The sequence below is a fragment of the Pseudonaja textilis genome, chromosome 7 (assembly GCF_049901715.1).
Source record: "Pseudonaja textilis isolate UNSWEBS1 chromosome 7, rPseTex1.2, whole genome shotgun sequence".
NCBI classification, from domain to species: Eukaryota; Metazoa; Chordata; class Lepidosauria; order Squamata; family Elapidae; genus Pseudonaja; species Pseudonaja textilis.
Genome location: NC_141996.1, coordinates 49,568,092 through 49,582,195, shown reverse-complemented (window position 1 = coordinate 49,582,195; position 14,104 = coordinate 49,568,092). Strand labels below are relative to the sequence as shown.

General features: G+C 36.6%; 1 protein-coding gene across 7 annotated transcripts in view; it reads left to right on the top strand.

The window, feature by feature from the left end:
* TIAM1 (TIAM Rac1 associated GEF 1) overlaps positions 1 to 14,104 on the top strand; it is a 207,728-nt gene that overhangs the window by 113,807 nt on the left and 79,817 nt on the right. For 6 of the 7 annotated variants that reach the window (XM_087937550.1, XM_087937547.1, XM_087937549.1 and 3 more), the window contains 2 exons: positions 1,340 to 1,461; positions 8,750 to 9,729. In XM_087937550.1, coding sequence (XP_087793676.1) covers positions 8,761 to 9,729 — 969 coding nt within the window. In that variant the 5' untranslated portion in view covers positions 1,340 to 1,461; positions 8,750 to 8,760. Of the gene's footprint in view, positions 1 to 1,339; positions 1,462 to 8,749; positions 9,730 to 14,104 lie in introns of those variants that run through there. The other variant, XM_087937553.1, reaches the window with a different exon arrangement.

Below are 14,104 nucleotides of genomic sequence, written 5' to 3'. Positions count from 1 at the left end.
CAAAAGTTTATTCTTCAAATAAACCTCTGGTCCCAGTGACAGACTCAGATTGGATCATGCAACAAACCTTTTAATTTGGTTGTGTCCTGGTGATTTCCTTTTTTCTTGCATGTTTTCACTTTTTGGCAAATAATATCCTGTCATTTTCACTTGAAACTTTTAAGTATTTTCAACTTCCTTGTAAACTAGTGTTTCATTTAAGAAAAAAGAGTCACAGAAAGGACAGAAAGAGACCTAAGCCCATCCCTCTGTCACATAATGGCAAATTCTGATTTGTGGAATCATTGCATCCTTGAGGGTTTGTCTTAGAGGAGCATGTGGAACAAATCTGTACAATAATCTGGGAAAATAGTTACGGTATTCTGTTCCCAAATAATTTGGTTCAAAGTAGTATGTACCAAATATTTCTGTTATCATCCATATGTATATATCTATGGAATGTATGAATAATAATATAAACTGAATACCCAAATCTAGGTGGACAACTTGCCAAGTGTTGTGAATCTAGCCTTGAAAATTATTGGCAACAGGCATGCTAATGAAACTATTTAAATAGAATGAGCTGCCTAGTTGTTAGACTTTAAGGAACAGCTGGTGTTTTCAGTGTAATAGGTAACAATGATAGCAAAATATCACACCTTTTCTTAATTTTTGGATAATTCTTTTCTACTGGAACATTTTTTTTTACAAATGTAAATGTTGCCTTTAAAGTAAAAGCGTATGGGAAAATCAGGTCCTATGTATGTCTCATTCAGTTTCACCCTAGATTGCTAGTCATGTTTTAAATTGTGCAATGAATTTCAGTGAAGCCAGTCAAACCTGTTTCTCCAAGTGCTGTCCTTTCAATTCAACTTGCAGATTCTGAAATTCACATGATTGTAAAAGGCATTTCAATAGGTTTCTTTCTTTTCTTAGTGTGAGAGTTACTTCATATAGCGATTTGTGGAAATAGCAAAGAAGGGCCATCTAATTAGAATGGTCTTCATTTCTTCACTTCACATTTTGTGTTTTACTGCTGTTTAAACCAAGAGATACCATTTTAGGTTTGCATTTGTATTAGTCAGACTATTTTTTAAAACGATAATTCCTGTAAGTCAAACCCTTCCTCCCCCTGATCTTTAGAATACAACAGAAAGGTAATTATTATTATTATTATTATTATTATTATTATTATTATTATTATTATTATTATTATTATTATTATTATTATTATTATTATTATGTAATGTGGCTTTTACAACGCCAGCACATAAATGATAAATGTAAATGATGAAAATGGAATGTATACCCATTCTGGCTAAATCTTTGTTTTGCTTCTCTCTTTTTTCTTCCCCACCAGGATTTTGGCATATATTCACAGGCTCCTAGAAGACAATAATGAAACCTTTCAGTGGCAGGTGATAAATTCCACATTTTTTTTCCTAAGAGAGTACTGCCGTACTTCAGGATTTTCTGGGTGAGGTATGTAGGTTCTATGCATTTTTGTATGAGAACTATCTATCAGGAATGAAATTTTTGAGATCAGAATATATACCTGTTGACTTCCCATTCACTCACTACTGATAGCACCCACCACCCTTTCCCCTCCAGGTTTGAATTGCTTGCCAGCCAATTTTAAAATGTGTTTTGACCTTTAACGGATAAATAGTAAATTATAAATGGCCACAGACCATTAAAACTGAAACATTTGCTGCCGGGGCATGCTAATAAAGATTACTGTAGTCTGTTACAATTAAGTAACACAAAAACACTTAAGTTAATATGACTTCTGAAGATTTTTCATTTTGTACAAAATACAGATTTGGTAGAAGATAAATTGAAAAGGTCACACATATACCCTATCACTACTCCCTTTACTTCACTTTGCCAGCCCATTTTTTGGAGTGGAAAGGCCAGTGAGCACACTTCCAAAGAAAACATGGGATTGCAGTCATTGACCTTTTCCATTTGGTAAGAGTATATAGAAGGTCCAATGCCAGAGCTTCAAAAATGGTAGATGTTCACGCTTTGCTTTGCAACAGGCTAACTATCAAAGGAAAAAAGAGACTACAGATATTAGACAAGGGCCCTGGAGTCTTCAAAGTAGATACCCACTAGCATTATTAGCCTTGGAAAACACCTTGTTTTTCTCTGTTAAAAGTAGTTGCGATAGACTTGGCTTTAAAATAATTAGCCTGCTGTTATCATATATAATTTGAGCCGAGAATACATTTAGTTCAGGGGACAAAAGTTTTGTATTGTTGAACCTTTCTTCCTATTTTCACAGTCTTAAAACTTAGCTTGCAGCAGAAAGTACAATCTGATGGTAATAGCCTCCCACCAGAATCTAATTTAAGTTTGCAATCTGTTGTCTTGTAAGGTACTTCACATTTAATGGTGGTAATGTAAATTCAGGAGAGCTACAACTTTGGAGATTTTAATTTAGCTTGTAATTTTCAGTAATGTTAATAAGAAAGAAAAAAACAATAACAAAATACTAAGTGAAGAGACGATTTGTTAGGAAGCAAGAGCTGGGAAAACCAATAGATTTCATTTATAATTAATATATCAGTATATTGTTCTATAAAGATTTATCACATAAATAGCTCAGATGTCATAGCAATAAAATGAAGAGCTGTAATCTAGAACAGTGGTCACCAACCAGTGGGCCGTGGCCCACTGGTGCGCCATGGAAAATTTTTGGTGGGCCACAGAAGAAATGGCCCCCAAAAGCAATTAATCTGGGCCGCGCAGTTCTTGCGCCTCCCGGCTCTCCGAGGAACCCTGGAGACAGGCCCCTGAGATGCATGCACCAACCAGCTCCTATACCCGCCGGCGGTGGCAATAGCAGTCCCCTCCCCCAGCGCCCGCTGTCAGCTCTCCCCATTAGTTTTCTAGCTTTGAATTGCTCCCAGCTGTCTCTCTTTCCTCCCCCCGTGTGCAGGCAGGAAAGGAAAGGGAGATGGAGCCGTGCACAGCTCTCCCCTTTTCCAGCCCTTGCTGCCTCTCCCAACATCGAAGCCTTGGAAATGCAGGCAAAGAATTACCAAGAGCGGCAGTCCTTCTGCAGGCAGATGCCTGCTGAGAAGCCTCTGGAATAGCAGCCAAGGGGCGCTGCCCTCCAAGGAGAGCAAAGCCCCCTTTCTGCCTCTGCTTCTCCCAGCAGCAGTTGCCCCAAGGCCCCTCAGCTCCAACACACACACACACACAAACACACACACACACACACACACAGACAGACACACCACCTGCTCTTCTGTCTCTTTGGAAGGTGCCAGGTGGGGGGAGGCTTCCAGCCCGGAACGTTTTATTTTGCTATCATTAAGCATTTACATTTTTGTTATAATTAAATAAGTAAGTGTGTGTGTGTGTGTGTGTATCATGTATGTGTGTGTATGTGTGTGTGTGTATGTGTATATATGTGTGTGTGTGTGTGTGTGTGTGTATGTATGTGTGTGTGTGTGTGTGTGTGTGTGTGTGTGTGTGTATTTTTTCTTAAGTTTTTGCGGGTACTTACATGTATGTTATTCAGCTTTGTTCGGGTATTTTCCCACGTCATTGTAGTTGTGCTTTTAAAGTTGTAGCAACGTTTCAGCAGAATCTCATCTGCCATCATCAGGCTTGTGTATTGTGTTCGTCTGTCTGTGTCAGTCAGTCTGACTCACAGACGAACACAATACAGAAGCCTGATGATGGCAGATGAGATTCTTCCGAAACGTTGCTTCAAGATATTGAAGCAATATCTTTTGTTTGTAGGAAGAAACATAATAAATTGGTCTTCTATTTTCATTTTAGTTCTTTTTAGCATTTGTTGATTTTTTTTTTTCACAGTATTGAAAATCATACACCTGTAATATGTTGTAACAACTACAAAAAGACCAATATTCCTTATTACAGAAGAGTGGTCAAAACTGAGAAAGGGTAGACTGTGTTAGTTCCTTAATAAATTAACTGCAGAACTGAGATTCAAAAAGCAAACATTTATTCTTTTTCCTTTATGAATTTTGAATGTGGAAGCTCCAGGGAACTGTGCAAGACAAAACACCATCCTTTTCTTTTTAATTACAAAGGCCATTTTGTTTTAAAAGCCTGTTTTGCTAAATAGATTTTACTTCAACGTTTATTTTAGACTACTACCTTTATTTAGCCAATAGACATATAGCAATATGCCTCCTTTCATTGAAACATTTCATCTTGGAAATGTATTAACCTAAGAGAGACTTTGAAATTTGGGGGGCTGGAGGGAGGGACGGAGGGCGCAGCACTGCTTATTTTGCTTTTTAAAATTGTTTTACCTCAGATATATAGCCAGAATGTATCCTGACCAGTATTTACCACTTTCTAAATAATTAAACAGTCCAAAAACTGTAGTAGTATTAACATTTTCTTTGTCCCCATAACTTTTGAGTGGAGATGAGAAAATCTTTAAAAATTAAATAATGTGTTTTGCTATTTGAACAGTGTCCATGGCATATTAACAGGCTCTGAGTCTATATCATCTCCAATGTACTAGAGCTGCTTAGGTCAGAGTACAGTCCTATTATCATTTTATATTGGTGGCTAAAGCATTTTCATTATTTCCTCTGTTTGTATTCCCAAACATAGTACTACACAGGGAACCATTATCTTAAAATCTTTGTTGTAGCAAACATATTTCTTCTTGCATTAATGCGCTTTTCTCTTAGCTGCTTTTATTTTTCATTCAGCATAGATTACCGTAAGATTACTTTGTAGAGTGGGGGATAGAAAATGTTTTTACATATTGTATATTTATGTCCATTATTTATATTTTATGTATGGTTCATGGTAGGTTTTAACTGAACAGCATATTGTCTCCAGTTGCCCTTCTGAGAGCAAGTTTTAACATGTCTAGGGATGGAGTTTCTGTGTTCTATCAGTCTAGAATGAGTAACTTCTAAAACTGCTTCATGCTTTTTCTCACATAGTGATCTCATGTTCTTGAGGATGATCTGTCACAGAACAGATTTTTACAGCTTTAAAAAGCTGAGGTGAAATATGGTTGCTATTGAAAAAACAATGCCTGGTAGTTCTCAAATTTTATCTTTCTCTTTCTTCCCTAATTCAAGATAGAAAATGAGTGAAGACTAATCCCCTAAACACACTAACCTTGGGATAATTGAATACTGTGGAATTTCTGAAAAGGAGACTAGGATTGTCTCAGATCTAGTAATTGCAACTAAGAGTTACACACACACACACACACACACACACACACACACACACACACACACACACACACACCTCTTTTGATACAAATTAACAATCATAAATATTTAAAACTAAACTTTTGTGCTTCTGTTTAGGATTGTTAAATAGGGAGGCATATATTCTTTGTTTTTTTGAACTTGGGAAGTTTGGAAAGGGAGTAACATTTTCAAGAAAACATTTAAACAGGTGAAGGAACTATTCTTTGCATCATTCATAAACTTTGTCGGAAAGAAGAGCATGGGGTAGCTTTTCTCAAAAGTTTGCTATACTGACTGTTATTCATACATTTGGAGGATACTAGTTTGGGAAAACCTGGCATATAATTTTATCAGGGCTAGTGGAAAACATTTTATTGTTTAAAAAGAAGGTGATACTTCTCAACCAACTGCAAACAATTTCAACTAAATTAATCAACAGCTAGTTATCAGGCTAGGGTCTGTGGCAAAAGGAGAAATATAGAAATGAGAAATCAGTCAAGCAGCATAGACCAGTGTGTAAACCAGCCTCTGCATTTTCTGTATCAGATTTGGAGAGCACATCTTTTCTCCTTCTGTCCTGGCCACTTTTTACAGAGCCTCGATTGAGAGCATTTTAACAAACTGCATCACTGTTTGCTTTGGTGGCAGCAGTGCCTCAGATAGAAAGTCCATTCAGAGAGTGGTAAGGACAGCTGAGAAGATTATAGGAAGGGTTAGGGTTAGGGTCATTTTCTGTTATTCAGGATACTGCTTATAAGCGCTATGTGCTTAGAGCTCAAAGCATTGTTAGAGCCCCACACACACCCACTACATGGTCTATTTCTGTTGCTCCCCTCTGGGAGGAGGTTTCTAAATATTTCTACCAGGACTACCTGATTCTTTTAACAGCTTTGTTCCCTTTGCCATCTGTCTGGTAAACTTGCAAGGTTCGTTTTCTTGCCATGTACATGTATACATCTGAACTAGTCTGTGTTGTTTCTCTGTGTCATATAATACATGTGGGTATATGGTATGTATGTATGTATGTATGTATGTATGTATGTATGTATGTATGTATGTATTTACTTACTTGGAAAGTTTGATAGGCCAAGCAATAGGCCTAGCAATAGAGACAGGAGAGAGGAAGGACTACTGGATTGAGTAGAAAAAGCTCACACATACTAATAACATCTACTGCCTGAGGCTAGGGCCTCATTCAATAAGGTTAGTTTTGCCTTGTGGCAGGGTGAGTTATCCTAATAGACTTGGGATGGTGTAATGCCTCACTTTTTTAGTTAGGATATATAGTCAAATTTTACTGCCTGAAAGATGCTTGTAGCTTGTACATAATATTTGGGTTGCTTCTAGTAAAACTATTCTTTTCTTTATTTCAAATTTTCCAAAGAATTGTGTTTATACCATGCTTTTAAATGCAAAAAGTGGAACCAATATTTGTGTTAATTTTGTTCAAGCTAAATTTTGCAGCTTAATTGTGTTCAAGCTAAATTTTGCAGCTTTTATTTATGGTGCAAATTAAATAACTGTAGATCATCTGCTAAGATATAATGTAAAAAATGTCACATGTAATTCTAAACTTGTTTGAAATAAATAGGAATAATAAGAAGGTACATCATATGGAACTACACTATCATGCAAAAGATTAAGCAATACTGTAGGAAAATGCATTATCCAAATGATTAATAATTACAATAGTTTTGGTCAAAGTAATAATTACTTTCCAAGAAGAAAAGAAGAACTTTATTTTATTTATTTATTTGCTTTGTCAAGATAATAGGTATAAGTATAAACATGAGTAAGAATACAGAAAATAGGTACGAATAAATGAGGACAATAGGACAGGGACGGTAGGCACGATTGTGCACTTATGCACGCCCATTACAGACCTCTTAGGAACGGGGTGAGTTCAGTAGTGGATAATTTAAGGTTGAAGGAGTGGGGGTTAGAGGATGTAACTACAGAGTCAGGTAGTGCATTCCAGGCATTGGCCACTCTGTTGCTGAAGTCATACTTTCTGCAATTAAGTTTGGAGTGGTTAACATTGAGTTTGTATCTGTTATGTGCTCTTGTATTGTTGCGGTTGAAGCTGAAGTAGTCATTGACTGGTGGGACATTGTAGCAGATAATTTTGTGTACTATGCTTAAGTCCAACCATACGTGGCATAGCTCAAGGTTGTCCAAGCACAAAATTCCAAGCCTGGTGATATAGGGTATTCTGTTGTGAGCAGAGGAATATAGTACTCTTCTCGTGAAATACTTCTGGACTCGCTCAATTGTAGTAATGTCCAATATGCAGTGCGGATTTCAGACCGATGAAGTATATTTGAGTATTGGTCTAGCAAAGATTTTGTATGCCCTAGTTAGCAATTCTATATTTCTGGAGGAGAAGCTTCGTAAGATTATATTTACAACTCTTAATGCCTTTTTGGCAATGCTGCTACAGTGAGCTCCGGTGCTTAGATCGTTAGATATGAGTACTCAGAGGTCCTTCATAGAGTGAGGGTTGTAAATGAGATCATATCTGCTTAGCTTGTATTTGGTGTACTGATTTTTTTTTACCAATGTGTAGGACAGAGCATTTGTTGGTTGAGATTTGGACTTGCCAATTGTTTGACTATTCAGATACACAATCAAGGTCACTTCGAAGGACAGTAGCATTGTTGGTAGTGTTGAATAGTTTTACACCATCCGCGAAGAGGATGCAGTTGCTTATAAGGTGATCGCAAAGTTCATTTATATAGAGTATAAAGAGTGTGGGTCCTAGAACACTGCCCTGGGGGACACCGCTGTTAACTGGAGCAGGGTTTGATAGGGTGTTTCCTATTTTTACTATTTGTTGCCTGTTTGACAGGAATGCAGTAATCTACTTATGAAGGGATCCGGAAATGCCGTAAGAGTTTAGTTTTAACAGTAGTTTGTCATGTATCTCTGAATCCAAGGCTTTGCAGAAGTCTATGTAAATTGCGTCTATAGCTTTACCCTGGTCAAGTAGAGCAGTGTTTTTGCAGTGTAGGAGTTGTAGATTGAAGGACAATTTTTTCCTGAAACCAAATTGTTTTTTGGAGGGTAGGTTGTTTGACTCTAAGTGAAGGGTGATGGATTGATTTATGATTGATTCCATGACTTTGCACATGACACAATACAGTGAGATTGGTCTGTAGGTTTCAACCAAGCTGGGGTCACCTTTTTTGAAGATAGGGATGACCATAGCTAAGGATCATAGGTTCAGTAAGGAGATGGTTCTGAATGATATCTCATATATAATGAGGTTCTGCTATGACAGAGGAGAGCTTTTTAAAGAAGTATGCATAATCCACTTATAATTATATAATATAACTTATAATAATTATAACTTAATAATTTATATGTTATAAGTTATAATAATTATAACTTATAATTATATCTATGAGACTAAGATATGTAAGTTACCTCTTTGCTAGTGATACAAAAGAACATATTCCAGGCTTAAAAGAAAAAGAAAAAAGTAACATTTTAAAGTTTATAGAGCATAGATCAAGCACCCTTGTATATTTAGTTTCTAACGATGACATTTTGCATTCCTGCAGGTATTAAAACAATGGGAAATGCAGAGAGCCAAAGTGTAGAACATCAATTTTATGGTGAGAAACATGCTAGTTTGGGCCGAAAGCATACATCACGTTCTCTTCGTCTTTCAAACAAAGCAGCACGGCGGACCAGACATGCATCCTCAGGAAAAATTATTCACAGAAACTCAGAAGTAAGCACAAGATCTAGCAGTACTCCCAGCATCCCTCAATCACTAGCAGACAATTGCCTGGAGTCTTTTACTCAAGAATCCGATTTAGGGGATTTTGGAAGCCCAATCTGGGGGGACAGAATGGATATGGGCTTGAGGCCAGTTTCTTACCACACTGATTCTTCTGTCACTCCAAGCATGGATAGCAGTTCAGCCCTTATGACAGCCTCGGTACAAAGCATGCCAGATTCAGAAGGCGGAAGACTTTACAGAGACGAGTCAACATATTTGACTGAAGTAGGTGGTAGGCAACATTCTTATTCAACAAATGGGACCACATTTTTGGAGCCTATGATTTTCAAGAAAAAACGTTCAAAGTCTGCAGATATCTGGCGGGAGGACAGTTTAGAATTTTCTCTGTCTGATCTTAGTCAAGAACATTTGACAAGCAATGAAGAGATCCTAGGATCTCCTGAAGAAAAGGACAGTGAGGAAACTCCAGGGAGAGAACCTAGTAATAGTCGTCAACCATTGGTCACATGCCAGCGTGCCAATTCCATGAGTGACTTGTATTCTCCTAAAAGTTCAACTGTTACAATAAATGGTGGACCACGTAACATGCTAGGAGGTTATTGTCGGAATATAGGGTCTCATATCCCAGATATGGAAAACCACAAAATATCACCAAACACAATGGATAATGTGTCCTCTTATAGTACTTACAACACACTTCCCTGTCGGAAATCTCATTGCCTTTCTGAAGGAATCAGTCACATCAAAATGAACCACAGCAACAGTATGCATGGCAGACGAGCAAAAACAACGCAGGTAAGAAGCCTGTATATTCTTTCAAAATAGACAAATACCAGGTTGGCTGATAACACTTTTACTTAGATAACGTCAGGTAAGTTATGTTTAGTTTCAGATCCTTTATAGGTAATAAAAGGGCAATATAGATATTGATGTTTAAAAGAGAACTTTGTTTTCCAACACTTATCTTACATTTAAACTTTTCCGAGAATAAGACTCTCAAAACATCCCTGATGGTAATTGAACTTAAGCTGAATGAATAGTAGAGAACAGCAATTCCCAAACTAGTATTTTTCAGATACACTGCAATTAAATCCCAAATTTCTCAGCTGGGTTGGCCAAAGGAATGTCCCAACAAATGTAGAAGACATTTATGTTGGCTAGTTCAAAGGAAGTGCATTTTCACTCCATGAAAAATTCCTGAATGGTGAAAAAAGATCACCTGCTTAATTATCAGTAAATACAAAGTCCATGATGCTTGTATTTTACTACTAATGTTGGAAGAAGAAAATTGTCCTCTTTTACTGAAAATTTTTTTACCCTATTATACAGTAATTGTTCATGGAGTGAAATAGTGCTGCTACTCATGCTTCCTGTTTTTTTTAAAAAATTTTTTTAAAAATAAATATGCTTGAAAGGGAATGAAACAATATAGAAGTCACACTCATCAAAGCTGATTATTACAAAAATCAAACAAATCTTGTTTTTTTATCAGAAGTTTTATATGATGATTGCCTGATAAGATTTCCAGCAGTCCATCACTTCCTGATGAACTGTTTCTCCTTGCAAACTATTAAGCTTTCAGTCAACTTACTTTTAAACTAAGAGCACACATCTGTATTTGATCAATGGAAGGACTCTGGGAATTCATTCTTATTCTAGACCTGCAATATGAATTAATAGCCAAATGTAAAAAAAAATTTTTAGAAGCTTTTGTAAGCAATATTGATTGCCGAACCTAGAAAAGAAGAGAAACATAGAGCTGTCTTCCATTTTTAATAATTTCTATTAATTCCTTTTATCTTGACAGGTTAACATTTTCAGAAATAGTCATTTCAAATATGCATTTGTGCTGTAAGTTTTGCTTTGTATTAACATTTTTCAATGTTCTGGGTTGAAATGGTATATGAACTAAGGAGTTAAAAAATGAAAAAAATGATATTCCATGCAGTTTATGATCAACCTGCAACTCTTCCAATTGGAATATTTCCCCAAAATATCCTTTGCAGAGTACAGATTTAAGAAATAAGTGCTATGATAATCTTGGTATAATGTTCTTCGGTAATCTCTAATTGCTTTCCTTCAACATTTGATGTGAAATGTAGTCAGTGGAGTTAAACAGAATAGTCCAGGAAAACAACTTGAACATATATGTCAAGACTTGGTGCAATTTCCTAATATTCTGATTTTCTTATATTTTCAACCATGATACTGGGAAGGCTTCAGTGGTCCTGTGAATAACAGTGACAGGAACATGAGGAACCCTGGTGGGGTCATCATACAAGCTTGGTCAAAGCTTGGTCAAAAAGGAGAAGTATGAAGCTAAACGAATTAACAATCAGATGAGGGCAAATGGGAGGGAAGATAATAAACGTAGGAAATAGAGCTCCAGAATCAAACATGGAAGAAAGCAAACCACTTTTGTGTTGTTGCTAGGAGAATAGTATTGTCATGGCTATAACATTACATGAGTTTAAGTGCCAAAGGGATTCAGGCATCAGTGTTCTTCTCCTCTGCTTCTCATTATTATTATTTACATGTATTATTTATAAATTTATTATAGTCCACAGCCATAGACTCTGGATAGCTTACAAATAAATATGCAAATAATAGAATGCATTAAACACACACAACCCATTGGCAACCAAGACTAAAACGATCAAACAATAACAAACTAAACCAACCAAGATCCTCACCAACATAATAAACCCAGTCCTGAGACCAAAGCTAGGTATTAAGTGCTTTTCAGAACACTAGGAGATAAGTTTCTGTCTGTATCTCTTGAGGGAACACTGTTCCAGAGGGTGGGGTTTGTGACAGACAAGGCATGCTTCCTTCTCATAAGATGACATCATTGATTAAAGGGGTCCTGGAGCATTCCCACTCTGCTGGAATGTGCCAGATGAGCAGAAACAGTTGGAGATAGTTACTGGGGAAGAGCATTAAAATTTCATGAGCAGATTTAAAAATGATTCGGAATAGGGAAGGAAGTGAGACAAGGATGTGTTTTATGCTATATGTCTTTAATTTAAACAACAAATATGAGTGATAGAATCTGGAGAAATGGTTTCTGGAATCAAAATTAGATACCAAACCACTATCAACTGAGATCTGCAAATGTTACCATATTGTTAACTAAAAGCTTAGAAAGCTAGAAAATTCTCATTATTAAAGTAAAAACAAAGAGGAAAAATCTTGTTTTAGCATTAAATATTAAGAAGATAATGTTGATGTTAACCAGCACACACACACTATGGCTTCTATTTTGGTTGCAGTAAAGCCATTTATTGTTGTTCCTGTGGGTTTTGCCATTAGTGAATTCCTTAGTCTTTTAATGTTGAAATTTATTGATGAACCAGGGCATGAAGTCTGGCACTTAGTGAATTTACAATTTATAGGAAACAAGTGAAAGTGTAGCATTTTTTAATAGAACAATCTTGGAATGTCAGTAGAAGATTATATAATGCTAGAGAGGAAGATAATCACAACTTAGACAAGATCGCGAAGGATAAGAATATTATTACAACAAAATTCAAAATAGTTAAGGCAAAGTTTTAACTCTAGTGATTATATGGTTGTAGAAGCTAGATATGGAGAAAACTAGACAAAAGCGATATCTTTCAGTTATTCCAGTATGTAGGTAATTTGCTAAGAGTAATAAGAGTACCATGCCTAAAAGAAGAACCAATCAGAAGCAAAATAAATGCCAGTTGAGGCAACTATCAGTAAGCAGAAACTCACATACTTTGCTATGCATTTGGAAAACTATCTACCTTTGGCATAGGAGAAGGAAAGGGAAGATTCTGGATATATAGAATCATAGAGGTTATTGGAATATTCTTAGAAGGGCCCTGGATTATTACTAGAGACAAATTGAGATGACATTTGCCTATACAATTATCAAGTCATCTGCCTCAGCTTGGTAGTACCAAACTACCCATATGTGACAGGGAATATAGACTGCATCTTATGACCTGGAAAAGGAGAAAATCTGTATATTAAAATAAAATGGTGGTAGGGTAGTGGGGTGAGAAATCTCTAGATTGGCGTCCAGATTCCTTTGGCAAGGCAGCTCTCCTAAGTGCTATTCAGTTTAAGAGTTTTAAACATCCTGCAAAGTGCTTGGAATCTGCAAAGAGAATGCATTAGACAGAGAAACCCACTGAGTAATGAAAATAAGTCTAAACAAACAGAGAATTTGGACAGGAAGGAGGGAACACATGTCTCCATTGACACTGAGGCAGCTGGAGGTGGGTTTCTGGATTTGTTGCCTGTGCTTCATCTAAGAAGATGTGCTGCTTCTATATATAACTATGACATTTTGAAACAGATGCTGCTGTTTTCACAGCAGAAGTTCTGTAGCTTAAAAAAAAATCATACCAACCTTTCTTTTCTTTTTGAGGTTATTTATCCAGGACAGATCAAAAGTCTGGTTAGAGATCGGAAAAATCCGAAAAATCCTTATAGATATCCACCTTGGTGTCTGCTCGGCTATCTTCTCCTTGGACTAATTTTTAAAATACTGTTCACTTAAAAATAGAAAGGAACATACTGCAAAATATGGTGCCACCTTTTAACACTTTTTTTTAAAAAAAAATCTGAATTGCCTTAAATCCACATGTGCCCCATGGGCATTTTTAAAAATAAAAACAATAATAATGAACGACTGCAGCCCACTGCTTTCTGTAGAGGTGTATCTGTTTGGTCAGAAAAAAACAAGCTGGAGGATAGAGCAGAGCACACCAGTGAGTCCGGAGCAAAATCCTTCCTTTATGGCCATGTGCATGGCATTATAATGTAGAAGAGGGCCAGTGGCTTGTGTTATAATATCATGATGCTGCTTGCATCACTCTGGCTCCCTTTGTTCTCCTCCTCTTGTCATTGCTGCTCTAGAGAGGGCCAGGGAGCTGCATCAGTTTGCCTTCTGATAAATTTATCTTTTATGATAGGCCAGACTCAGTCAATAGAGTTTCCTCATAGCAACCGTTTTGTTGGCATTGAAAGAACAATCTCAGAACTCCAAAAGATTATTTCTGAAATAATGCTTTTTACTACTATCACAAAAGATGTCCAACACAGAACATAAAAAAAAAGCTTGTCTTGAAGCATATCTAGTAGTCTTTTTTAAACAGAACACAGAATAACAGAATCTTGTAATGTTATCCATTGGGAA